Source organism: Rhinolophus hipposideros (assembly GCF_964194185.1).
Source record: "Rhinolophus hipposideros genome assembly, chromosome: 19".
NCBI classification, from domain to species: domain Eukaryota; kingdom Metazoa; phylum Chordata; class Mammalia; order Chiroptera; family Rhinolophidae; genus Rhinolophus; species Rhinolophus hipposideros.
This window is the reverse complement of record NC_138065.1, coordinates 19,448,914-19,476,727: the sequence shown is the minus strand read 5'-3', so window position 1 is coordinate 19,476,727 and position 27,814 is coordinate 19,448,914. Positions and strand designations below refer to the sequence as shown.

General features: G+C 36.5%; 1 protein-coding gene across 2 annotated transcripts; it reads right to left on the bottom strand.

The window, feature by feature from the left end:
• Positions 1–97: 97 nt before the first annotated feature.
• DPH5 (diphthamide biosynthesis 5) lies at positions 98–27,788 on the bottom strand. 2 transcript variants are annotated; one of them, XM_081025756.1, is made up of 8 exons: positions 27,628–27,788; positions 27,260–27,417; positions 22,962–23,086; positions 16,739–16,847; positions 11,878–11,998; positions 6,865–6,904; positions 5,081–5,184; positions 98–3,775 (listed from the first exon to the last, which is right to left on the bottom strand). In XM_081025756.1, the coding sequence occupies exons 2-8, from the start codon at positions 27,392–27,394 to the stop codon at positions 3,555–3,557; spliced, it is 855 nt and encodes a 284-aa protein (XP_080881882.1). In that variant the 5' UTR covers positions 27,395–27,417; positions 27,628–27,788; the 3' UTR covers positions 98–3,554. The 2 variants fall into 2 exon arrangements, with proteins under 2 accessions (XP_080881882.1, XP_080881883.1); XM_081025757.1 differs by having other exon boundaries at positions 108–3,775; positions 27,646–27,780.
• Positions 27,789–27,814: the final 26 nt, after the last annotated feature.

The following is a 27,814-nucleotide window of genomic DNA, read 5'->3' as shown; positions in this document are numbered from 1 at the left end:
TTATCCACCATGTGACAACAGACCAGGAAAACAGCAAAGACAGGGAGAAGCAAGCAGGACCACAACAGATGTACAATGACAGCAATTTCATACTTTTCGTTCTGTATAGAAAAAAGAGAAACAGCACTTTAATGGGACTGTAACACATTCAAACAATCCGTCAGCTCGTCCAGCTCTACTTACAGGCTTTTTAAAAAACAATCTAACATGAAGTTCAGGCTTAACACACGCTACCGACATGTAAATGAACAGTTCACCTTTACCTGATGAATTCTTGTAACCAAGAGGAGTAATAATTGTAGCGGTAAAATAATACTCAAATGTGTTGACACTGGCATCGGTTAGGCAATCAAAAGGGAGCTGTACTCTGTAAGTCCCTGCTAAAGCCGAAGTGTTTGTATTGTTAAAACAAAATAATACAAAAACAAAAGCACTCCCCAAAGTATTTCCTGAATATAGGCACAGAATGGTATTCTAAAAGGGTAGAAGTTAACAAAAAATTCAGGTTTGCATCTAAGCATATGTACAGTTAACTCTGCCATTTGGTTTGGACTTTTGAAAATATAAAATTCTAAAATTTTCACTTCTAAAATTATAAATGAAAAAAGGTCTGATTAGTCATCAGACTAATGCCCTGGGCATTAAGTTAGATCAGACTGTTATTCCACTTTACAAGACAAAGTTACTACATTTATAGTTACATTAGTTGGAGCCAAAACTTCCATTGGCTTCCAAAGATTTCCCCAGGTATTCCTGCCCTGGTGGCCAGCAGCTCTGGAAAACCGCAAGAGCTACAACTGAGAGAGGGGTATTGTTCTACTTGGGAGAGCTGTGATTGCAAAGGGCACAGCTAATTCCCCATGCTTTTTAAACTCTGTCACCTCTCCACGGGTCAGGACGTAGGCCCAATAATGAAGGTAGGAGACACAGCACAGAATAAGTACAAGTTTCCAGCCAGAGGACCAAGAAGCCTAAGCAACCAGAAGTACCGAGATTATGAAGAGGGCGCAGCTCAGAAAAGCAGCTTTATATTATGAATCCCAAACATCACCCTCGTCACTGATGCTTGGATCTCACCCTGCTTAGCATATCGAAAGAACATTTCCCTTCCATCACGGCACTCACACACACCCACACTCACTCCTCCCGGGGCGATGCCCACAAGCCAATTAACCTCAGGTGCGCATCTCTGGGAGGAAATCGGAGGACCTGGAGAAAAACCATGCAGACATGGGGAGAAGATGCAAACTCCAACACCGTGGCCCCAGCTGCCAAACAAGCTTTTTTTCTCAACATTGTAACAAAACAGCATTATTCAAGGATCTGCTGTACACATACATTGCTTGATATTGCTCACATGGCACTGAGGCTCTGCTGTTTCCTTCCCTCCATTCTTTTTTCCTTTATTCCTCAGGGTAATTTCTATTCACCTGTCATCTGCACTCTGCTTGCTGTGAAGTCCAACCATTGGAGTTTTTTGGTTGGTTGGTTGGTTTCCATTTCTCTGCTGAGAGCATCCATCTTCATCCATTCATTCCAACAACCTTTCCTGTGTACCCTTGATTATAGTTCTAATAGCTGCTTTAAAAATCCTGTCAATCCCAGTATCTGGGTTATGCTAGGATCTCTTTCTACTGCGTGCTTTAAAAAACCAACCAAAACAAAAAAACATTATTTTCCAATTTCTCTGCAAGCCTCATAATATATTCTAGTCATTGTTGATATGTTAGAGGGACCCATTTTGTTATCATACTCTGACAAGTGTTAAGCTTTGTTCTAACAGGCAGTTAAATTATTGGCTGATCGTCTTGGTTTTTATGGAGGCTTGATTTTACGTTATGTTAAAGGTTTTGTCCTTAGTTTTAGCAGAAACCCTTAATCCGGGACATAATGTTTACTAATACATGGCTATTGTAGGGTTTTGATGGAAGGTCTCAGGTGCTTGTCAAGCCTTCTAACTTGTCAGAATTCAAACTTGAAACTTGTCTTCTTGCAACGGAAAGCAAGTCTCTGCTCAGCTTTTCTAGTTTTTTGGCCATGGCTTTCCACAAGGTGCCCTGGAGTCTTCTCTGCACATGCACAGTTCAGGAATTAGCCAAAGACTTAAGAGGAAATTACATGCAGATTGAAAGACTTCTCCCTCACTGCCACCCTCATTTCTGGGAATTTCCTTCAATTTCTCTAGCAGCCCCTAATTTTTCTAACACTTCAAGCCAGTAAGACTGCACTTCCTGTTGAGTTCCAGCTACTCTTCACCAGACAGGGAATGCCCTGAGAGGGAAAGCCATGTAAGAACAGTTCTCAGCCTGCTTTTGGTCACTTCCCAGTGCCTTTACACAGTTATTTATGTGTTTTGTCCAAAGTTCCTAATTGAGAGAGTTTGTATATTACAAATTATTCCACCATTACCAAAAACCAGAAGTCCTTCATTTTATTATAATTTTTAAATGTTTGATTTAACGCCTCAGAAGAAAACAACACAGAACTGGTATCTAAATGTCCTTAGCTCTCTCCCCTTTTGTGTCCAATAGATTGAAAACAGAATGTTTCATATACATTAAACAACCTTTTACCTCCAGTGAAATAAGTCAAAATAATCTCTTGTTAATTGATGCTCCCAGGAAGTAGAGAAATATTTGTTCAACTTCCAACAAATTTACTGAGCAAAGAAGTCAGATAAATTGAGGCCATGGAAACACTCAGAGTTAGACCAACTAAACTAGTAGATAAGAAAGCTATTCATGTTAGGAACAAAAAGTATAAAACTCTGTGATCATGAAATATAATAAATGGAGTGTTATTCACAACTAGTAAGAAGAATGTGACTACTTTTGTCCATATATAGTGGCATATTAACTGAGTTAAGTGACATGATGAATCTTGACTAATCCACTGTTGTCTTCAAACTTAGATTTTGTTAAATTTTATTTTGTAGTCAGAAAGTTTTCCATTTGTCAGCTTGGATGTGAAAGTTGTTATTTAAAACCAAGAGCAACTTACATGGTTGGCTGAACATTTATAATTCAACAATTATATAACCTCCAAAATACAGCAGAATATGAGCTACATAATTAGGATGTCAGCTGAATAAGACAAGGCAATTTGGAATGATGTCATTTTGGGCATGTACTCAGATGAGCTTTAAGTAAGTAGAACTTATTCTTCCCTCCTCTGTTTATATGTACTAATACTAACTGCTGTGAGGACAGCAGACTTTTTAAGAAGGAAGAAAGTCCCACCTCATGTAGACTGGTTTCATAAAGAAAAACTGCTTTTAAACGAGTGTTTATGGATGTCTATCTACAAGTTTCCAGTTTGGTCGGCTCCATGTGCATACATCCTGAAAAACTGCCAAATACCAGCAACTACTGATGATATCAGAGGGAAAAAACTCATCGCCACAGGAAACCAAACATTGTTGAGTCAACATCTTTCTTTTTAGTCACCTGTTGGATACTTATTAGGCAAACCAAAAGACCCGTTCTATTTGTTATACAAATGGGTATGTAACAAATTGACTGAAATGTACATCCAAAATAGAAAAATGTCCACGTTCAGAGTCCATCGATGCTTTGGGATTCTGAGCTGGTTTCTATAGAAAACAGACTTAGCATCTCCATCTCCAGTGGATGCATGCTGCCTCCTGTGATGATTAAGGAATGCAGCGGTCCTCCCAAATCCACAGTGCACATCTGCTGCAAAGTACCGGCAGCAATTTTCTGGTCCTCAGCTCCAACCCTGGCCAAGCCAACACACAGTGTCTCCTCGGTGACTGCTGTTTAATAAAAAGGATACCACCATTCAGCTCAGCAATGTATTAACCTATCCAACGTTAAAACTACCGTTAGTACCAAAAGCACATGAAAGACACCCCCAAAATCTTAAATCTCCTTAATCACTCATTATGGACCAATTATCTTATCTAAGGCTTTTATAAATCATTTGTCATACCTGACAAATAAAGTAGTACTTCCCAATTTTACTGGTTCAGAATACAAAGGCTTACTTTAGTTAAAGTTTTCAGGATTTAATAAACGATTACCTGTATCCATATGCTTTACAATTGCATAGCTTTTATCTTAGATTCTGACTGAACAATGTTTATTACATACTTGTATTTTAATAAGTACTTGAGATACGTTCACACTGACCAAGAAATACTAGAAAAATATAATGAGATAATGAGATAAATACATAAATTTAAGTTTATGTTTGGCCACCTAATTAGCTATGTAACAAACTTCAGTTTTTTGCATATTTTTAAAAATGGAATACTATCTCTCTTAAATGGTGGTTATAAGGCTACGATAACAGATATGAATATTATTTAGTAAACTACAGAGCCCTTAACAAATAATGGGCGTTATGACATTAATTTAAAGTTCAAAATAACCAACATTAGGGAACTTTACTATTATTCACTCTTTTGCAACAGCTGAAGGGCTGACCCTTGCATGGTGTTACTGGTTAGCTGGGAAAGCTGGCCTGGTTGAACAGTGATCAAAATGGAGCAAACGATTTATACGAGGACAAGCAGGCATGTGAGGAACTCCGTACAAAGGATGGAAAACACCCTTGTAGATTATTTGTTTCGTGACTTTAACAAAGCTTTCTAATGAGAATAAAATAAGCAATGGCCACTCAAGAATCTCTTTATATACCTTTTCTATCGGGAGGTAGGCACTCAAAGGAAGTCAGCACCTTATAACAGAATGTAATGCCAGGTTCATTTAAGAACTTCTCAGTAAAGGTTTACTGACAATACACATCGTATTACATACTACACACTGTGTCTAGATACTAGGAATGTAAGGATAAATTCTCGTCTTTATCCTAGAGAAAACTATCCCTAGTTCAGTGCTGAGAATGAGCAAAAGCAGAATAAACATATTTTTGTAGGACAAATCTAATTTTAGAGTTCTGTATTTTATCAAAATATTTATATCGTAACATATTTACTTCAAACCTACTCTCGCCTCCATGGTGGTGGTATATCTGTGTATCAGATGTTCTAGCATATACACATCTCCGTGTAGCAGAAAGGGAATATCTATCTGAGCCCTGTCAGGGGCTTGAGTACCTGGGTCTTCTCCTCGTGTTCTTTGATTCTGAACAATCTCCAGAAGTTGCTGGGCTGCTTGGTTTACACTCATGTACCGAGGAGGTTCGTAGATCTTCCTTCCCCTGTGAGAATAACACTCGATGACACTGTTCTTAGCCATGAAATTACATAAGACAGTCTTAACGAAAGTACTCCCCCAGGTATACTCAAGTACCAGGTCCACATTCTGTCTAAAGCTTTCACATTATACCCACCTTAATTACACACTAAAGCACAGATACAGTGATTGTTTACCTGAAGTTTCTTAAGCTTTCTTCATTGTTCTACTTCAACTGCCCTCTGATCTCACTGAAATGTTGGCAGAAATAAAAGTCCAACAACTTAAAGATAAATGTCTAAATCAAAGTTACATATATTCAAAGAAATACCTTAGGCAAAAATAATTAAATATAATTGGCAATTTGTTCTATAACCTAGCTTAATCAGGTTCTATGTTCACATTCATTGCCATGTTTAAACCACATATTCCACTTTTCACTTCTTCCTCTAAGAATGTAAACTAAAGTGGTAAATATCTGAAAACCTTAGATGGTAAGACAGTTTACCTCTATAAGACTCAAAAGCCTACCATGTTTGCTCAATGATCACAATAAAACATAGATAGCATTTGCAGCTTATAAAACAGTTTGTATAGATTATTTTACTGACTCTCAAAACATTTCTGAGTCAGCACTGTCTAAAAGAAATATAATTTAAAATTTTCTAGTAGCCACATTAACAAAAATTTAAAAAGCGCAAAATAAATTTTAGTATTTTACTTAACCCAGTATATCCAAAATATTATATTTCAACATTTACTCTTATAAAAATTATTATAGAGATTTTTTTTGTATGAGGTCTTTGAAATCCGGTATTTTATGCTTATAGCACAGCACATCTTGATTCAAACGTTAAATTTTCATTGGAAATATACATACTCGATCTGTATTTAGATTTCATAAAATTCATGGTTGTACAAGTAGGTTTACATATTAAAGTTGTTCTAAATATACTTCAAAGTCTTCCAATAACTAAATTGAGTATTAGTTTCAAATTAATTATAATTTATAATTATAAATTCAGTCCCAGTTACATTAGCCATATTTCAAGTGCTCACTAGTCATCGCATGTGGGTAGTAGCTACTGTATTAGACATTGCCTCTCTAAGCACAAAAGGATTATTATTCTCATTATTTATATGAGAAAAACAAAGCTCAGAAACGGAAGTAACTTGCCTAAGAGCACATCACCAGAGGTAGACTCAGGACTCAAACCCATGTCTCCTGACTCTCAATTCACTAATTCATTCCACAAATATTTACAGAGTGCCTACCGTGTTTCCCTGAAAATAAGACCTAGCCAGACCATCAGCTCTAATGAGTCTTTTGGAGCAAAACTTAATGTAAGACCCGGTCTTATTTTACTATAATATATTTTTTACTATTTTACTTTATTATTTTACTATAAGACCGGGTCTTATATTAAGTTTTGCTCCAAAAGACGCATTAGAGCTGATGGTCCGGCTAGGTCTTATTTTCAGGGAAACACGGTAGTAGGTGCCAACCACTGTTCTCAGTAATGAATCCATAAAATCTATTGCCGTTTCCACTCTATCACACTGCTTATCATTTCATAAGTTTAATTTTTAACTGGTAATGGAAGCTGATTTTCAACAATCTTTAAAACTCATGTAATTTAAGTAGAATTTATTGAATTGTTTAAGGAATTAAAAGAGATGTAAGCATTCTCAGAGTAAGACTTACTTGATGAGATTTTCCAAAGACTGCTCCTTTACTTTGATGTCTGCAGGAAGTGAAAAAGAGTTTTCTTTTAATTTAATAAATTACTTTATCCAAAATCCTATGTGTAAAGCTAAGTTTCGGGGAAACATTCTTTTCAAGTCTCCAAAATGCTCATTTGAGAGTTGTGACAGTTTTCCCTCACACTTGAATATAGCCACTGTTACTGGAAATACAGGGAAGAATGGAAGCTTGTGGTTGTATAAAGGTAATTAGAAAACAAACACGAGGTTGGCCCTGAGACCATCCTGAAAGGATCCAATTTCCTCTTGGAAAAGAAGACAGAGGAAGGAGTTAGATAAATACTGGCATATTCAGTACCTAACAGCTAATCAACATCTTTGTTCATTTCTACTAGCTGGTAACTAACTGCACAGACCCAAATGAAAAGTTTTGTTATGTTCCTATCCTTACTTATTTTGCAGGCACTAGAATGTAAGTTTTGATGCATGTAACATAAATACAAGAAAATTCTTACTACATTTTGAAAAGAGACTTTTGCTTTCTTATGAATGGTAAGACATACACTAATTACTTCTTAGTAAACACTTTAATACCAAACAGTCATACTTTTAACAGGGCTTTCCCGGCGAGCCCTGACATCAGCTACAGAGATATCACGGGGGCTAAAACTCATGTAATACGCTCTCATGAAGCCTGACAGACCAAGCGCCACCAATATTTGATTTTTCACACTTGAATCACTGATGCTCAGCTGAACTATTTTGTAAAAGGTAAAAAAGCAGAATCACTTTCTATCCTCAGAGGAATTCAGTACAACAGCAAAAGCAACAGCTGCTTCCTCTTCCACATGCTGAAAACAAATGGTTCAGCCAAAGTTTGTTTTTGCAAAAATAAATATAGTGCAAATGACAGGATCTTTGTGACAGACTTTTACAGCTTTCCTAAGTGATTATTAAGTTTTTATTATAAAGGATATTAAAGAGTTAATTGTGGAAAATATAGCAGAAATTAATCCCGTGTACGCATTTCTATTGTTCCTGGAACCAAAAGTGGAAGTATTTTTCTGGTTTGAAATATCATTATTGAGTATTTCCACTTATCTGGGTATATAAGGGAAAATGTACATCTGTTATTGAAAATGTGGCCTCCAACACAATTAGTGTTATAAACTGAGATTCTTTTAAATGATATTTTCAGATTTTAAAAAATTCAACACACTGATTAATTCATTCACCTTGAGCTTCTGAAATGTTATTTGTGATAGTAAACTTTATAATTTAATATTTTCAATTTTTTAGCTTTTTTAATGATATGCTCTACAGAATTATATTTTAAAAATGATGAGGACTGGGGGGGATTTTTCTAGGTAAATGCTTTGTAATCAAACATAAATGATTTAATCTCAAGCCAGACCAGTCTTATTTTTTTCCTTGTCTTCACACAGACCATAATTATTCCTCCCTATTTCTGCTTGCTAGAATTAAGCTTAAGCTTCTCCTATTCACCTTAGAATGAGGACCTAGCATAGTACAAAGTACCCAGTAGATATTCCATAGATGTCTATTGAAGAAATCTGCTCATGTGGCTTCACTACCCACCTTAAACTATCTTAAACTATCCAGTCCCTATGTAGCAGAAGCCCCAACTCCTTCATACGGCCTTGACTTCCCCTCAAATGCCCTTTGTTCTTTGAAATATCTATACGATTAATGTTACATTTCATTAACCTCTAATTACGTCATATATATCGGTCTAATCTTACCAAGTAAAATTCTCTGTGGTTTCCTACCATGGTATATTCTCACTAATCACTACAAGGCTTTGCCCACAGTAGGCATTCAATAAATACGTACTAATTTAAATGATGAAAATTCCAGATGACTAAATGATGAGATCTATGGTTTGAGGATTTGGAATTATAGTATCTTGTATTTCACACCTTGTTCCTGCTTTTGTTAATGGAGCAAGAAAGATATATTGTTTAACTTTGTTTGTCTTTTCCCAGGAAAGCCAAGAAAAGAGGCAGCTCTTAGAGAGTTCAAGAGCCAAAATTCTGGTTTGTCCTTCCTGCCTCTCCATACAATAGAACTTAATTGTTCTCTAAACTTTCATGTGCGCAACATGTTAGTTCCAACTAGATTTTAAAACCCTGAGGGCAGGGTCCATGTCTAATACTTTCTTAGTATTCCAAAAGCACCTAACTCCACATTGGGCATAAACAATAAATACTTGTAAACTGATTTTCTAACTGCCTTTCCAAAGCTTCACAAAAAGTAAATGCTGCTTTTCTCTCTCCCCTCCATTTTTTATGGATATATAGAGAAGTTATCAGGTAGCCTGCCTTTTAAGACTTTTTTCTACCTACTCTGTTTAAAACCTCTCAGTTCTGTTGTAAAACACACAGACACACACACACAGACACACACACACAGACACACACACACACATATCTAAGTTCCAATGAATCCATTTTTTAATCTCTCAGTGGCATATACTTGAACTACAAAAAAGTTAAGATTGGCCTTTCTATGTGGAAAAATCCAAAAGACAAAACTATAAAGCTAATTAATCAATTATAATAATGAATTTCTAAATTGCACTCACAATAAACTAAAATAAGAAAACATAGCATATCAGTTAATTGTGGGTCAGAGATATATTCACGGCCTGATTAGAGATAGAATTAATTGTCAATGTGAATGGAATAAACGGAATGTGTTCTTGCTGTAATTGAATGAACAAGCAAGAGTTAAAGATTTTCTGTGTCAAAGGGTAGTAAGACCAAGTCTGAGAAAATAAACTAAAAAAAATTCCAATCAATTAACTGCCATAAATATTTATTGAACAGCTACACTGTGACAGAACTCTAAACATTAGGATGAAAACAGTGGGTGAGACAAAGTCCCAGCAGAGGAGAAAATTTTAAAAATAAAACAAGGTAATAGGAAAGAAAATCATGGGAGGATATAGGGCATATGCGGTCTGACAATTTGAGAACTTGTTGTAACAATGTTGCTAACCTTTTTTGATAAAGAGGGATTATTCATTATGAATTTGTACCAACTGCACAGTTAACCAAGTTTACTATTTGGAAGCTCTGATGGCCATTCCAGACAAAGAGTTCCAAAACTGCTTTGAAGGGTGGACTAGGCGCTGTCGTTGGTGCATAGCTTCCCGAGGGGAACACTTCGAAGGTGATCGTAGCAATGAGGTGATCGTAGCAATGAGGTGATCGATATGTCTACGAAGGTGATCGCAGATATTCAGCACTGAGGTGTGTGGCACTCTTTCTAGGATGAGTTCATGGACTTAATTGTCTGACCTCGTATACCACATCAGATTAGGTAAAACTTCACTTTAGAAAAGGAGTCGTCAAATTTCTTCCGTAATGGGCCAGGTAATAAATATTTTAGGTTCCAAGGGCCATAGGTTTCTGTCACAACTACTTATTGCTGCCATTGTGGCATGCAAGTAGCTACAGATGAGACATACATGAAGTAACATGGCTGTGTTCCAATTAAACTTTATTTATAAAACAGGTAATAGGTGGGACGTGATTCATGGACACTAGCTTGCTAACCCCTGCTCTAGATATTAGTGTCTCATTTCTAGCCCGTAAGAAACACCAACCATTAGTAAAACTTTCCTACAACCTTTTTGTATTAAACGAGAGATACTGATTGGAGTTCTGATAATGATATGTTATTGAATTGGCTACATTACACAAATAATGTAAGCATTTTTGGCAAACAGGAATCTTCTCTAGTGTTCTGAATATCTGTACTTACTATAGAAGCCAAAATCTTGGGTTCACTCTCTGCCCTGATCCTGTGCTGTGCAGCAGTCATTCTGGATGACTCCACACAGTGTCACTACAACAGTGCAATTCAATGTACGACCAAGGCCAATGCCAGTACGTGAACACTTTGTTACCAGTGAATGATGAAGTAACTACAGGAGTGAGAATGAATGTTTCCAAATATTTATAATAATTTGACATTGATACAAAAGATTGGAAATGGAAAAAATAAACATATAAAAAGAACACCATCTGTGGTCCTTCACCCCTTATAGTTTATGGAGTACTGCGCTGGGCTCCATGAAGCAAGGAGGAAGTGCTCCTATTTGATAAAAATGAAGGCACAGATCGGGAATGTTCCCAATATTCTCTAGCTACTAAGTAGAAGTGCTCAGATTTGCTTTCTGATTCGAAGCGTATCATTTCAACAGTATCAAAGACGCCAGTAAGCTCTGTTCTGTTCGTCAGTCATAGATCAAAGCTTTGAAACCAGTATTTTTACAACATCCCTGGTTAGAATAGAAACTGAAGGTGAATGTGAACCAGTACAACTGCAGTGCGTCTGCTGGATAACATAGCCCGTGTCCTTCTGATGCTCTAGCAGTACCATCATCGCAGTCTACAAAGACAGCAGTCCCAGCTCTTTCCACACGAGGTAGGACAGGATTTGGAAGCATAATACTGTGAAATGAGCTGTGAAAAAACAGGCTATCTGGATTCTACCAATTCTGCCACCAGTAAACTGGGTGACAGTGGGAAAAAATGATTCAATATCTCTAGGCCTCAACTTCATCTATAAAAGACTTTGGTAAGATGATCTCTAGAGTCTCTTTCAGATCTGTAATTCTGACAGCAGCAATACTGAATAGGATGGAACTTGGTAAGAATAAATGCTCAATACAAATCTGCTGAATTGCTGTAAATGAACAGGGTCTTGGTGGACAAGTGTATAAGGCATGGCATGCTGAGAGGATGTGTTAGGGCAAAAGAGGAGAGCCGCGTGAACTACAGCACATACGCAGGAACAGCCATGTGATAATCAGAGCAGAAAACATGTCTCCCTGAGAGTATGGGAAGGAGCGGAGCATGCAGAGTGGCCAGACTGCGTCCTTCCTCACCTCTAGCTAGTGGCCCACAGAACGGTTTCACCTTAACACAAAATCAAATCAAGACAAGTCCATATTGTGACTTTAAGGAAACTCCCAAGCCCTCACCTAGTAAACATAAGGTGTGCATGTCATTTTGTCTGTTCTTCTTCACTTTGTCAAAGAAGCTTTCTGGTCGCCAAGTGTCTGTCCAAAAAACAATAGAAACCGTCTCTCCAAACTTATACAACTAGAAAAAATAAAAACGTTAATTAATGATGGAACAATTCACTAACTACTATTTCATAGATAACAACCAAAATAAAAAGTGAGACGCAGACTTGAGATGGGTTAGGAATCCAATCTGTAGCTAAAATAAGCAATGAAAGTTCTCTTTGTCCCATAGCAGCTGGTGTCTTTCTGATGCCCTTTCAGTAGTAGGCTCCCAGTATTTCTGCATTCAATATAGGAACGTATGTAACCAGTTCATAATTTAGTTATGCAGCCTGAAAATACTGAAATAGAAAGAACCTAGTAGGAAGCCAAAAAAAACAAAACAAAACAAAACAAAAAAACAACCTTCTGAGCAGTCAGAGCAGGGTTCACAAAGTTAACATATAATTATCCTTACTTAACAGATGAGACCACCAATGCTCAGAAAGATCAACTGACTTGAGGTCACACAGTTAACTACCTTAGTAATGAAAAAGAAACTCAAACTGAGGTCCGAGACATACTCCTTTCCATCATGCTACCCTCAGTAAAATTCACACATGGTGTACTCACTCTGGCCATTTCTTAAAAGCTGCCCCTTGCTTTACCCACTGTTTGTTCCCTTACTATCGAGTCCAAGGATAAGGGCCTTTTCTCAAACCTCCTCCTTTCCCCGCAAGTGGCCCACCTACCCCCTTTGACCAGCACACAACTGAGAAGCTTGCTTGGTTCCAGTTTGCTTCCAGGCTGGCTGTACAGTTCATTTACGTGAATCCAACTTCAAATCCTATGCTGAGAAAATCTAACTTTGAATTCTGGTTGTATAACTTGTTAGCCATGTGACAATACTCTTAAGTCTTTATCTCTACAAGAAGAACAGTGATAACATACTGTCTTTCCTACCCACAGGGTTGTGAGAATCAAATAACATGTAAAAAATTATTCAAACTATGAAGGGATATGCTAATATTAGTTCTTATCTAGGTACTGTGCAAAGGACATTTTTTTCCAAAGACTTAATATATGATAAAACATAAGACTAAAGTTATGGAAAGATTTAATTATTCAATTTAAACAGTGCTTAAAAGAATTTATAATAGGGCTGGAAAGCACGAGACACTGGAAATCACATCTAGTCCTCTGTCACAGATGAACCGTGTGATTGAAATAACTGTGTGATTTCAGGAAATCACCTAACTTTTCTAAGCCTAAGGTTCTTCATTTGAAAAATGAAGAAACTAGTCTGGAGAAGGGATTGTCATCCTAAGGTTTCCCAGATCTGTTTTCAAAAGCTGCTACAAGAGGTAAGGGGGAGGCAGACAGGAAGGAAACAAAGATGGAGCTTCAGGGTCTTCCATCCCTCTATTCCTAGAGAAGCTCAACTTTTCTGTTTTTGAGGTCTTAAAAACGATAACCGACACTTGTAACAGTGACTTTGAGTTCCCAAGGTAGGTTCATCATGTTCCTCAGAAAGCCACAATCTCCAGCCTCCAACTTAACTGCCAATGGGCTGTATTCCCAAAGTCCATTTGAAAACTGTCTAAAAAGATATTTCCCCACAGAAACTATGCTAACCAGTGGCAGTCGAATTCACAGATCAGTATACAAAACCCCAAGAATTCAGTCATAAATCTTTCTGCTACACGTAACAAGGTTTCTCTGTGAAAAAAGGTATTTAGAGTTCCAATGTGGAATTCCTGGAATACATTTACCCAAGCTACAAAGAATGGGCCTAGTCCTGCTGAGGGCTTTTGCTAAGCAAATTTATCTAACAAATGTTTATTACAGATCATCCTCTATGTGCCAGGCATCATGCTTGGCACAGGTATAAAGTGAGAAGCAAAGCAGAGCCCAGGCCCTCCTGGAGTAAGCAGTCTCTCTTCTACTTCACACGCATGCAGAGGCTCTGGAGTCACCGATCTGGTTCTTCCGAGCTGGGTGATCACAGACAAGTCAAGTAACCTCCCTGCCTTTCAGGGAGAACTCCCCTACAAAACAGGTACAATAAAGATAAACCTAATAATGTCTAGGGATTAAACAACATAATGTGTGTATAGTGCCCAGTGCCTTGCACAGAGTAAGACTGAATAAATGTTAGGAATTTGATGATATAATAACAGTGATGTTTATAATAACAAGATGAAGATGCTCTAAAATGCTGTGTCCCGCTCCAATCCAACTACTTTCCTTATTGGAGTGAGCTCAAAAATATTACCAAATATTTGAAACTATGCTTATGATTTAATTCTGACAAGTTCAACTGTTTATAGTCTAAAAAGGACTTGGCCTCTCTGATCAGATTTTGAAATATTAGTATTACTCTATAAAAAGATCTTTAAGGAAAAACTACGAAAGAAAACGATAAACGTAGCCATACATAAATACTTCAAATGGGTCTTCAATATTTGAAGAGCCATGGAAATATAATCAAAGAGATAAATTTTTCATTCAAAAAGAAAGGGACAGATCATTTAAATGAATTGAGATGCTAATCACATATAAACATTAGCTGAACCATTCTGCAAAAGTATCTCTGAATTGTCTACTTTGGGGGATTAAAGAAAACCTCACATAAGCACTGCTTTCTAGGACTCTGACAGTAACTGTTCCCATGGCTGTGTTGCAAACATCTTCAATGAAATCTGGAACATTATGCAAACAGTTTCACCATTTACATGTCAGTACCTCAAAAAAAAGGACTAGTCCTTTGCATTTCACAATCCAAGGACTTACCAGTAAACTACAAAAAAAATGAGCAAAATTATAGTGATGAGAACTGAGGTTGCAGAGGCCTAAGCATTGACCGTCTTATAAGTAATCCTTCTTGCTGTGATCATTTTCCCACCATATGTTATTGATACAAATCTAAATTTAAAGACTACAAACGAGCTTTTTTTCTAAGAACAGTAGGTCAATACACACTTTATTTTGTTTTAACTTGGAGTAAGTTATAGAGAAAGTAGTTTATCTAACTTGGTATTGGATCATGTTTTTATCTATTGAAGACAAACAAAACAACTCAAAATGATCCACTTGATCATATACAAGGCATTATCTAGTTAGAGTGAGAAGATGTACAGGAAAGACAAATATCAGGTAGCAAACAATAATGACAGACTGTAAGGATTATAAGAATTCAGCATTTCCCCCACTTACAGAGCACCTGAGGGCGACTTCTGAAGAGAGAGGATATAAGCAAAACCTTAAAGGATGGGTAAGGCTTAGATTGGGGAAGTTGCACATGGGGGAAGAATGAGATGGTATGAGAAAAGGAACAGGGGTGGGAAATCTTGGGCAATATTTAGAATGACAGTAAGCAATTACCTAGAAATAGCTATTCCCTGACTTGTCTCTAACAAGTATCTTTAATTCAGGACATCTTACCATATGCCAATTCTTGTTAATTCCAGCTCTATAATTTATCTAGTAATTGACTATTCATTTCTTTTCACACTATCTTAGTTTGAGCCCTCAATACTATTTGCCCAAATGACGTTAATAGTGTTCTAACTCATCTCACTGCCACCAATACTTGCTTCCTTCCAGAAGGAAATGCTTAGAACTTACCTAGTTTAGAATCCCCTATACTTTTTAGTGTCAAAATTTCTTTCCAAATAAATTTTAAATAGAACATCAATAGAGTTAAAGATAATGATTAAAAGAGACACCCCATTCAACTTAATGTTTATACGGGTTTTACAGTGTAAAAAAGACTTGAATTGGCAAGGCTTTTTTTTGTATGTATTTTATTAGAAGACAAAACAGAGAGGAAAATTCTTTGCCATCATAAATGTAATAACTAAGAGCAAGTGGTAAATACTGAAAGGTAAATTATTTTTACGTTTTCTCTGGTTCTTCAGACCCAAAGGCAATATTTCTGAGATGATGGCCAGGATTAGTCAATTAATTTGGGCTACTCCTTCTAGGTAATAAAGAAAACACAGACCCTCTAAAGCTACAGATGGCATTGGTATCCAACGCTAATGTATCTTCTTCTTATTAATATCTATTTTAAATTACGGATCCCAGGAAGACATATTGGGGACTCTCTTATTTCATAGATTCTGAGATGCACACTTTTTTCCTATTATAACATATGTCTGCAATAAGAATGTGTCTTAACAATCAATGAAGTCTTAAAACCACTGCTGGCCATGCACAGTCATAGTTATGGATCATATTTGTGTGAACATTAGAACACAAATACAAAACTTGGAAATGAATGTCAACAACTTGGAAGAAAATCTTGGAAACAGTTAATGGAACGCTCTTTTAATCCCTCAGAACCAAGATTACTGGGTTAAAAATAACTAATTTTATATATCAATAACTACAAAGTTGGCTTAAAAGTCTACTACTACTGGCTTTTGGCTCTTTTATAGATTATTTTAAGAAATGCTGTATCACAATGCCCTGATGGCACAGAAAATGATACTGCATGGAAAAACACGGCCTCAGCATGCAAAGTCAGTTATCTGGAAGAATATGAAAAGGGTTTAGGAATACTTAACCAAATTAATTACATTTCCTTTTTATATATGCACCAATTCCATATAAGATTAAAATCTTTCTCTAGCTAAATTTCAATGGTCTATTCCAATAAGAGGGGAAACATCTAAGTTATAGGAAAATTTAGTATTAAAAAGTTTAGTACACACATAGTATAACATGTCTTGTAATTTATGAAATATAATAAAATCTACTTGCAATTTGTAGAAAAATAAAACATTTTTACTGCTAAACACTATTTACAAACCACTTTTTTGGGCAGTATTACCTGTAAACCACAGCAGCCTACAGCATTCATTATGGAAGCATTGTGAATAACTCGGTAAGAGATTCCCAGCTTTGTTGCTCTCAGAATCAGATCGCTGTGTGTTGTAGCCCTGTAGGGAGAAAATATCGGGTTCGGTTAGAGGAACCGAGACTGACTTTGTAAGATAGTAAAGCTGTAATATTTCATGAGTTCAAGTCAATCCAAGGGTCCACACTGCCTTTCCTCATTTCTGGGCTTCTTGGCAACAAAAGTGTAAGTCTTCACAATGTTGAATTGCACCTGTCACACTCTAAAACCAGTCTTGGCAGCTACAGAAGATAATTAAGTTTCACTTGCTCTTTTGTCCTGCTAATACTTGCAAAGACATCTGTTCAGCAACTGAACTCTAGAGCAGTAATTCTCAAACTTTTACGTCTTAGGGCCCCTTTAAACTCTTAAGATGATTGCTCTAGAGTTCTAAATTAAGGCACAACTAGACCCACTTCTTCATTTCTGCTCTATTTTGAAGGTTTTGTTTTTGCATTTTGAAATACAACATGGCAGAATATACAGAACATTTTCATGGCCTGTCAACCTTTGTCTTTATGAGTTCTGATATAATCTTAGTTGGGTTTTAGGTCTGTCTAGCAGTCATTTTATTTATAACCTTGTCCTGTGCGTAATTAGAATGTGTGTATGTGTGTGTATATTCTGCCTGTTGCCTTTCCTTTTTGAGCTAACTCTAATGATTATAACTAGATAGGCTGGTGGAGAGAGAATATATGTAAATGCAAATACAGATACTGTGAGAGGTAACACCACATCAATTTAGAACTGCATTATTAAAGAGGCCTTTCCCCCCCCCTTGATGAAACTTCCAGGCCCTGCTGGGGAAAGCAACATTAGCATGTTTGAGAAACTCGCACAACAAGCAGAACCTGTGAACTGGTCAATGCATACCAAGTAGGAAGATCAAGGGCTTTCACCCCAGGAGGCAGTCAGAAACAGATTAACAAACGCCCACCAGGGAAGCCTGTTTTTAATCACACACATAACGTAAAAACTAGTATGAGAAACCACCATTAATTTGATTTAGAGTAAGCTTGTAAAAAATGGTATGTCAGTTGTAAAAAATGTTTTTAATATCACCTTCAACAGAATTCCACTCCTTAACACTAAGAAAAACGGAATTAATTACTTGCTGAGTTATTTAAACAGATGAGCAGAAAGAAAAACTGGTTTAAAATTTTCTCTCTCTTTATCAGGAGTTCATTTAAAATGACCAGATGTGGTTGGTGTACTATGAAGATTTAATGACCTAGCAAAGCAATTTGATTCTGTGAAACTGACATACATGTGATTAAATAAGCCCCTCAGATTTCTGCTATAAAAATTTGTGACAAATGGTATTTAATCATCACGATTACCTAGATTATATTGCTTCACACAAAAGAAAAAACTGGTTTGAAACATAGGCTTAAACCATTACTGAGCACTTCTTCCAGCCTGAGGCTCATGAAAATGCTTCATTTATGATGACTGGGAAAGTGTGTGTGTGTATAAAGACAAACGTTACTGTTTCTGGACATGTGGCTCTGTTCACAATCATACACACACCCACAAACACACACACACAACTGTGGACAGAGCCACATGTCCAGAAACAGTAATAAATTTGTCTTAAGAATATGTTTGTGACTTGGAATTGATCTGAAAGCAGTTTCAAGAGGAGATTAAAAAATGGTTTGATCAATGGCATCAATAAAATAAAGAACATGAAGGAGACCAATTTAAATGTATAAGACTTGGTATATTTTAAACTTTATTTTATAACATTAGTTTACAGATATAGTACTACCATATTTGACAGAGGTACGGCTGATGATCTGAAAATTCACTAATATTTGCAATGATATGGTGAAACTAATGTTCTCATGAACTACTGAAAGCACTGCTGTAAACTGGTACAATCCTCTGAAAAAGTAACTTCACAATATATGCTTGTCCATGTTCAAAACTTTTTTCTTTTTTGGGGGGTATTATAAACCTATTTTGAAGACTCTATCATAAGAAAACAATCCAAAATGTGGGATGGGAAAGTAGGAGAGGAAAAGAAAATATACATTACTCCATCAATGTCAGCATTATTTATATAGGAGAAATAAATTGACTAATGGTCATGATGACGGTTAATGGATAGTTACAAGGTGCCAAGCACGGTTCAAATGCATTACACTGAATGGAAGCAATCAAATAACCTCATTAGGCACATAGGAAACAAGTGAATAAAGATATATTTTTGTATATGTGTGTGCCATGAAGAAAAGACACACAAACAAGGATAAAAAAATTGTGTTCATTTATTATAAAACATATATAGTTACACAGCATATTAAAATAAAGAATAAGAAAATGGAACCATCATTAGAATTTGTTTAATGATGACCTTTATGGGATAGAAAGCTTAAAGCAGTCATCTCCCACATGACTGAGTCAGATCTACTGATGTATTTCTTTAGAGGCATTTACATTCTTTATGTGATTAACTTCAGTTCAATAATCTGGACTAAAAGGGCCAAGATGAAAACTACATCAACTGACTTTCAATTACGTTCTTCAAGAACTGAAGATTGTTGGAGATGCATGGTAGTAATGGCTACACAACAATGTGAATGTACTTAATGCCACTGAACTGTACACTTAAAAATGGTTAAAATGGTAAATATTACATTTTGTATACTTTATGACAATTTTTAAAATATTAGGAAAAATTTAAGATTAAATAATTTTTACTTTTTAAATTTTTTATTCAAGTAAGTAGAAAAAGATTTTAAAATTAAACAAAGGGTATTTTTGTTCTTGTTGTATATAAAGAGTTTCAGTGTCTTGCTGAATTCTGTATTCCCTTCCTGGTTTATCCATTTAATTCACTCATATTCTAATTCTTCAAGGCCCAATTAAAATTGACACATTCCCTAGCATCCTGTCTCCAACCACTATATACCCAACTACTATATCCCTATAGTAATCCAGTGGGTAAATAAAAAATCACTATAGTACAGTAATTATTACATAAATCTGAATACAAGATTATACATGATTAGTTACTGACACAGGTCAAATTAATTGCCTATGAATTAAGAAAGAGGTGGGGGTGGGGGCACTTACTCCTGAATAAAATAAGAATTCATGGAAGAGGTACCATCTGAGCTGGGTAGGAAAGAATCTACTATTTTACTAAATAGAAACAGGGGATGACGATAATTAACACTACTGTATGTGTATCTGAAAGTTAAAAGAGTAAATCCTAAGAGCTCTCATCACAAAACAAATATTTTCTTTTTTTGTATCTGTATGAGATGATGGCTGGTAACTAAACATACTGTGTGGTAATCATTTCACAATATATGTAAGTCAAGTCATTATGCTGTACACCTTAAACTTACGCAGTGCTGTTATGTCAATTCTGTCTTAATAAAACTGGAAACAAAGAAAGGAAGAAAGAACTGGGAAGAACAGTCTGTTTTTTTTAAAAAAAGTATGAGCAAAGACATGGTGGACAAATATTGCCAAACACTTATGAAATGACGATGTTGTATAATTTGACTCTGACATAGTGAAAAAAGAAACTAGTAGTCAAAGGAAAAAGTAGACAGACTGTTAAAAGACTTTAAGGCCATGAAAGTCACTGAAGTTTTCTGAGCAGGGTAGTACTGTGTTTTCCTGAAAATAAGACCTAGTCGGACAAGCAGCTCTAATGTGTCTTTTGGAAAAAAATTAATGTTATATTATATATTATACTACTTTATATTATACCCAGTCTTGTAGTAAAATAATTATATATTTTTCGGGGAAAAATGGTAACAGCGTTGAAGCACTTTCTCTGGGCCTCAACTTTCTCATTTCTCATTTACATAGAATTCTCCCTTCCACTATGGTACAAGAGTGACACAGGTACAAGGGCAGGTTGGACAGTCCATGTCTGGCCAATAATGTTTTCATCTGGAGCCCTTCAAATTGTGGTTTTACAAAAATAAATTTGACCACAGCATAGGTAACGAATGAAGAGTCTGGCCCAGGCAAAAGGCTATTACACTAAACTGGGTATATGATAATAAGAGTTTGGATTAGGTAGAATAGTGGCAGTCAGAATGGAAAGGAATAAAAAGATATGAAAAACCTGGTTAAAAAAAAAATCAACAGCAGTACTTCTCAAACTACCTACTGAAAAGCCAGTATTTTCTTAAATACTAAATTGTCATGGAAAAATAGTTGTGTAAAGTGCAATAAAAATTAACTCTTAGAATAATCAAGGGCCGGCCCAGTGGCTCAGGCGGTTGGATCTCTGTGCTCCTAATGCTGAAGGCTGCCGGTTCGATTCTCACACGGGCCAGTAGACTCTCAACCACAAAGTTGCCGGTTCGATTCCTCGACTCCCACAAGAGATGGTGGGCTGAGGCTCCTGCAACTAACAGCAACTGGACTTGAAGCTGAGCTGCATCCTCCACAACTAAGACTGAAAGGACAACAACTTGACTTAGAAAAAATCCTGGAAGTACACACTGTTCCCCAATAAATTCCTGTTCTCTTTCCCCAATAAAATCTTTTTTTTAAAAAAAAAAAAAAGAAAAATCAAATATAAAATAATACAAAATATAAGCCCCAAATTTTTAATTATTAGAGTCTGCAGAGATAAATTACTTTTTTAAACTGCTATAAAAGTTTCTAAATGGTTACTCTCAAATTCTGTTACCTCATCATGGACTGGTAAGTTTGTGGGCTAGCACCAGTCTACAAACATCATTTTTTTTTTTATTAAATTTATTGGGGTGACAATTGTTAGTAAATTTACATAGATTTCAGGCGTACAATTCTGTATTACATCATCTATAAATCCCATTGTGTGTTCACCACCCAGAGTCAGTTCTCCTTCCATCACCATATATTTGATCCCCCTTATCCTCATCACCCATCCCCCGCTCCCTTACCCTCTGGTAACCACTAAATTATTGTCTGTGTCTATGAGTTTTTCTTTCTCATTTGTTCTACAAACCTCATTTTGAGTAGCACTGGTTTATTGGACTTTGTCAGTGACTGGATGCCATGTCAAAAGTGATTCTGAGAGTGCTCGTTTAGGTGACTGTTAAGAATTGACATACCATCAAGTTGTGAAGTTTGGTAGTTCTGGTGTCACTATAGGGAACACAGGATTTTGGCAGGAGTCAGTGTGATAATGAGAAAATCCTACAAGAGTTCCAAGACATTTCAAATACATAGGATTTTTCATTAGCCTTACTTTATTTTACTATTTTGTGGCTTTTCAAAAAAAAAGGAAGATAGAAACTTCCTTTAAAGGAAGACTTACTGTTACAGAAAACAATGTCAAAGGCTAAAACAAACCTTTTAAATATTTTTAAATGTATGATTATCCAATGTCATTTGCAGACAAGTATAATAATAACACACAATCCCTGGCATCTCATATTGACTGAAATTACTTCCTTTATGACAGACACATACACATATAACACCATTCTTTTGAAAAACATCCTTGGTGGTGGGCTCATGGTGATTTAATTGTCCTTATGTTCCTCAAATCTGTGACATAAATCTTGGGTCACCAGCTGGAGACAAAGAACTCTTCTATTTGGTTTAACATTACAGATTGATGATGCCTGACTACACACAAGTAGAAGCCTATCTTTTTAATAATGAGGAAGAACAGAGCTCCCAATGGATATAAGAAATTGAAATCTGAGGCTTAATAGATGACAAATTCAAGACAAGTATAGTGACAGCAATATTGCTAAATATTAGATGATTAAAAAAGAAAAAAAAACCATCTAGCACAAAGGAAACAGAAGATACTTGCAATTTATCTGTAAAACAAATGGCAGGTATGACTCTTGACAATGTAATACATTTATTTAATAATGATATACCAGTTGTGATTTGATGGCCTAAGTGACCTTCTAAAAGAACAGCAGAAGCAAGGATACAAACTTTAAAGCTGACACTTGATAACCAATGTGATACACATGATTACATCCTTGCCAAGCAGATTTTCTTCATTAATATCAAAGATAACAAAAGTTTAAAGCACAAAATTTTAGACAGAGCCCAGGTCAGCAGAGTCCTTCATCAAGATCCGGCAGGTAAAAGGTTTTACATTTAACAGAATAACTCTTAAGATTTAAAAAACTAAGTAAATACAATTAAAACTCAAAAATCAGCTGTGACTTACCCAAATGGATCACCAACCACAAGAAATGCAACATCACTGATATCAGCATCCTTTAATATATTATCTGCTTCTTGTTCCACTTCTTCTCTATCAGCAAGAATCAATTTTCTTCCATAAAACTCTTCCTATAGATTTAAGCCCAATATCAAAATGAAACAGCAGGTGACCATTTCAACACACACACACACACACACACACACACACACACACACACCAATCTTTGTCTGAGGCTGGTACAAATCTTGGCAACCATCCAAACACAGATCACTGAATTCAACTCATCAATGAGCCAGCACTCTGTATCATGTTGCAATTAAACTCTGTCTTTGGGGCTATCTTAATATCCCAAGAGGAGGTAGACCTAACATCTGAGGCTTTTGGCATTTTTAATTTACCTCTAAATTTGGGTCCAATAGACCAGGCAAAACACTAAGATCAACAGAGAATATGTATGCATGAGCCTTGGTTCAGAAACACAGAAATACAGAATATATTAAATAATAATTATAAACACAGATGGTAGTTTGGATTTTATTAAATTTTCCATGGGAAAAATCTATGGGACACTAGCTAAAATAAGAAGTAACTTCAATAAGAAATAGAAAATGAAGATTTAGTTGTTTACAGATCCAGCAAATATTCCTATATAATTGCAAGAAAGACTAATTTAAAACTGTATTTCCTAGTTCCTGCTAAAAAAAAAAAGGCAGCGTCGTAGGGGGAATAAAAAGAATTCTAAATATATAGGAAGCCTCCTTACAAACTAGTCCCCTGAAGTTCAACTCCAGAGAACAAACCCAGGAGCTGGAGTTGAAGCGTGTAAGTATGGAGAGGGAGCTAATATGCTAGTGGTCACGTGGTGGGGTTATAAGCTATTATTCATGAATCTTATGACTGATTTCCTATGGAGTAATATGTAACTCAAATATAATAAAAGTGGATGCATAGATAAATAATACTATTTCTTACATATTGACAAGTTTCTTAGAGTCATAAGGATTATAAGGAGAATAATCTTAAATCAAAAATTATAAGGATTATGAAATGAAAAAGTATCTGGTATTCAATATTTGCCAAGCAAATGACTAAATGGACAAATGATTAAGAATTTAAAGATAAAGGCTATCATTCCAACTGTTATAATTGTTTCTTAAACAGAATCTGCTCCTCAAATGTGAATAAAGATCCCTTCCTTTCCTCTGCAAATCTTCTGAGACAATTGTTCCAGAAGTTCCCAATGACAATGTTTTTATATATCAAAAATGTCCTCTTTATTTTCACTTTTACCATTTAATTTTCTTAATCGTTAATTTTTATATACCTTACTTTAAGAACCCAGAAAACTTAGTAGTTACAGAACATGTATATTCACATATCTAAGAGAACACACACGATTACTGAAAAATGAAGGAAATGTTTTTTTCTGAACTTATAACATTTCTTAAAGATCAAATCACATGCTTTACCTTGCTTAATGCTAGTAGTAATCCTATCCAATATTTTATAAATGACTTAACAGAAAACCCCACTCTGTCCCCAATACTTCTATCATACATCAGTCCATATTTATCACTTATTCTAACCGAAGAAACATTTCATTATCTAATTAAGACAACAGTATGCTTATTTTAAAGTCTCCTTTAAAGAGAAACACATGCACACACACACAAACACCCCAATATAATCAAATGGCTAATTCTCATGAAAAAAGTGTTTTAAAAAGGGAAGAGATTGGGCGGCCGGATGGCTCAGTTGGTTAGAGCGCGAGCTCTGAACAACAGGGTTGCTGGTTCGATTCCCAAATGGGCCAGTGAGCTGCGCCCTCCACAACTAGGTTGAAGACAATAAGCTGCAGCTGAGCTTCCAGAGGGGCAACCAGATGGCTCAGTTGGTTAGAGCACTAGCTCTTAACAAGGTTGCCGGTTCAATTCCCTCATGGAATGGTGGGCTGCGCCCCCTGCAACTAAAGATTGAAAACAGCGACAGAACTTGGAGCTGAGCTGTGTCCTCCACAACTAGACTAAAGGACAACTTGGAACTGATGGGCCCTGAAGAAACACACTGTTCCCCATTACATTTTTTTTTTAAAGGAGTATTTTCAAAATGGACAATATTTGAATATGGTTTCAGGCTGAAGGGAGAAGGATGTTAATATAGATGGAACATAAATAATCTATGGGAGTAAGGTTCCAGAGGGAGGGGGAGGAAGAGGTTTGCAAAACACACATCTACATGGAGTTAATCTTGAACTGGAAGAGAACCTCATCTTACAAGTCATTTTCTAAGGCTGGAGGGAAGGTAGATTCAGATTTAGGCTGTGGACAAATGGGAAGCTAATAAAGGCCATAGGTGATGGCCTCATTTTGCTCAAAGCAAAGTCCTTCACTCTCCTCTTCTGTCCCTCCAATACCAAGACACAACAGTTTGATATGACAAGGAAATAGTAACCTGGTATCCAGGTGAAGTAGGTTAGCAAGAAAAGAGGGGAACAGATACACTGGGAGAAAATGAAAGTTATTTCAGTGATGCCCAAGAACAAGTACAGCAAATACTGTGCTTTTCTCCTTCATGCTTTTGCTCACAATTATTTTTTCTTCAGCAAGGAATGCTTTTTCTTCCCCTATCAAATCTCATATATAATAACAATATTTGTAATAATACACTTACAGTAGGCTCACTCTATGGTCAGGCATTGTCCTAAGAATGTATGTAGTACAGTTCATTTAATCTTTATCATACTCTATGAGATAGGCACTATTTGTATCCCTTTTACAGATAAGAAAAAGAACATAGAAAAGTTAAGAGACTGCTCAAGGTTACAGAACACTGGTTGAGTGCAGAACTTCATGTGTACTACAAATGGGGCATAGACGGGCTGAGTTTAATGATCTATTTTCTGCAGGTAGCTGGGACCCCAAAATTAGTTAGTTCCCTTTGGACATGAGCAGCTTCCTCCATTCATCCTGCAGAGCTGTACAAATGTTACCATTTTCCATTTGGACCATGATGTAAATGGAAACAAAAGAAACAAAACAAAGGCCAGGATGCATTATTTTAAAACACAGCTCAAATTCCACCTATTCCATAGTATCCTCGGATCTTCACAGCCTGAAGTAATCTCCTCTCTTACATGTATTCCAATTGCAATTAATACCTAGTAATTATTTAACAAGATAGCTTCTACTACTTAGTTGATGAAAGCAAGAATGCTGACTCAAATAAGATCATCTAAGTTCTTTCCAACAACATAATTTTAGTTCCTCCCTTCACTGCCATGATGAATTTTTACTTAAATCTTCCATTATTATTTAAGTTTCCTGGGTGTAACATAGATGAATAATGAACCACTTGATAACAAAGATCATAGCTTACATTCTTTGTATAATATACGTTATACCAAAGACATATAAGATCATAATTTATCCACAAAAATTACTAAAGAAATTCAAGTTTCATATACCAAAATTAAAACTCATTCCTGGATTCACTATCTCTAGTTTAACTTTTGAATAATGGAGAAAATATAAATAATACTTCCGTGTCTGGTTGTGAATCTGAGAGAATATAAGACCTGAAATTCTCTAGGTTACTTTTTCGTTTGGAAGCCTTGATAGATCAGACAACCCTAGAATCCTCTTCTTCCTATAACCTGTCCATCAATCTTTTCATCTTAATTTACATTGTACTCGGAGTTTAATAATGAAGCTGAACTTAACCCCTCCTCCAAAATTTACTGAGCCCTTAATGAGAGCCAGCTAAATGTATGTTACACTAACAAATGCTATGGTTACTACATTCAGACTCACTCAATATATGCAAGTGTATGAGTGTAAGCCTTACTGGGAGATGTCTATTTAAAACCTGTCTGGATAGATACAGACAGAATGGCAATTACCATTCCCTATGGAAATACTTCAAAGGAGGAAGCTTTCAGCTTGGTTTCTGAATATATAACCAACTCATTAAGGCTGTGTCAGCACCTCATTAACACTCAACTCAGAAAGGATTTCTTGACTACCTCACGAACTAAAGTATTTTTATTAACTATCCTCAGGAGTGTACAATAACTTTCCTATTTACAGGAGAAAGACACAAAATTGGGCTTGCAAAGTAAGGCAAAGCATCCTTCCGTTTCCCAAGTTACTTGGTTGGTGTATAACCCCCCCAGACCCTTAATGAGAGGGGCTGTGTTTTAAAGAGTTTAAACAAGCGGATCTGAAACTTGGTTCATTTAGTGTAATGAAATCAGCTGTTGGATAGCTTTCTTCCTGGGAGTTTGGAGAAGCGTAAGCACCTACCAAGGCTTCCTTGCCTACAGTGAGGACGGAAGTATAGGCTTCCAGGTACACTCGGCTGCAGCGTCTTACAACTTCCAGGCCTCTGACTGTGATGTCCTCGGCATCTCCCAGGCCCAAGCCGATCAGGTAAAGCATGTCTAGGTCCAGGGGGAGGGAGACTGCAGGACGAAGTGAACGAGAAAAACCGTCAGCTACACAGAGGATTCATAAAATCTAATGACGAACACGAAGATGAAAACCACAGTAGCACGAGAAGGGACAGCAGTGTCACCAGATGTGAAGTCTGAGAACCTGACTTCACGCCCCTTAAGTAAGGATTGGAATGTTTTTTAACAACCCTACCCCGCTTTTTCTCTTGTTACACAAACCTAGGGGCGGGCGATTACCCGCTGGGAGATCCGAAGTCGGGTGTCTGTTCTCCCCAAATTGGAAAGCGCCGCCTTTGCGCCGAAGCTGCCGCCCGAGGCGCGGACTTGTGCGGAGCCAGCACCCACGCCACCGGCTTCACTTACGGTAGCCGCGAAACGCCGGCGCCTTTACCACACTTTACGACTC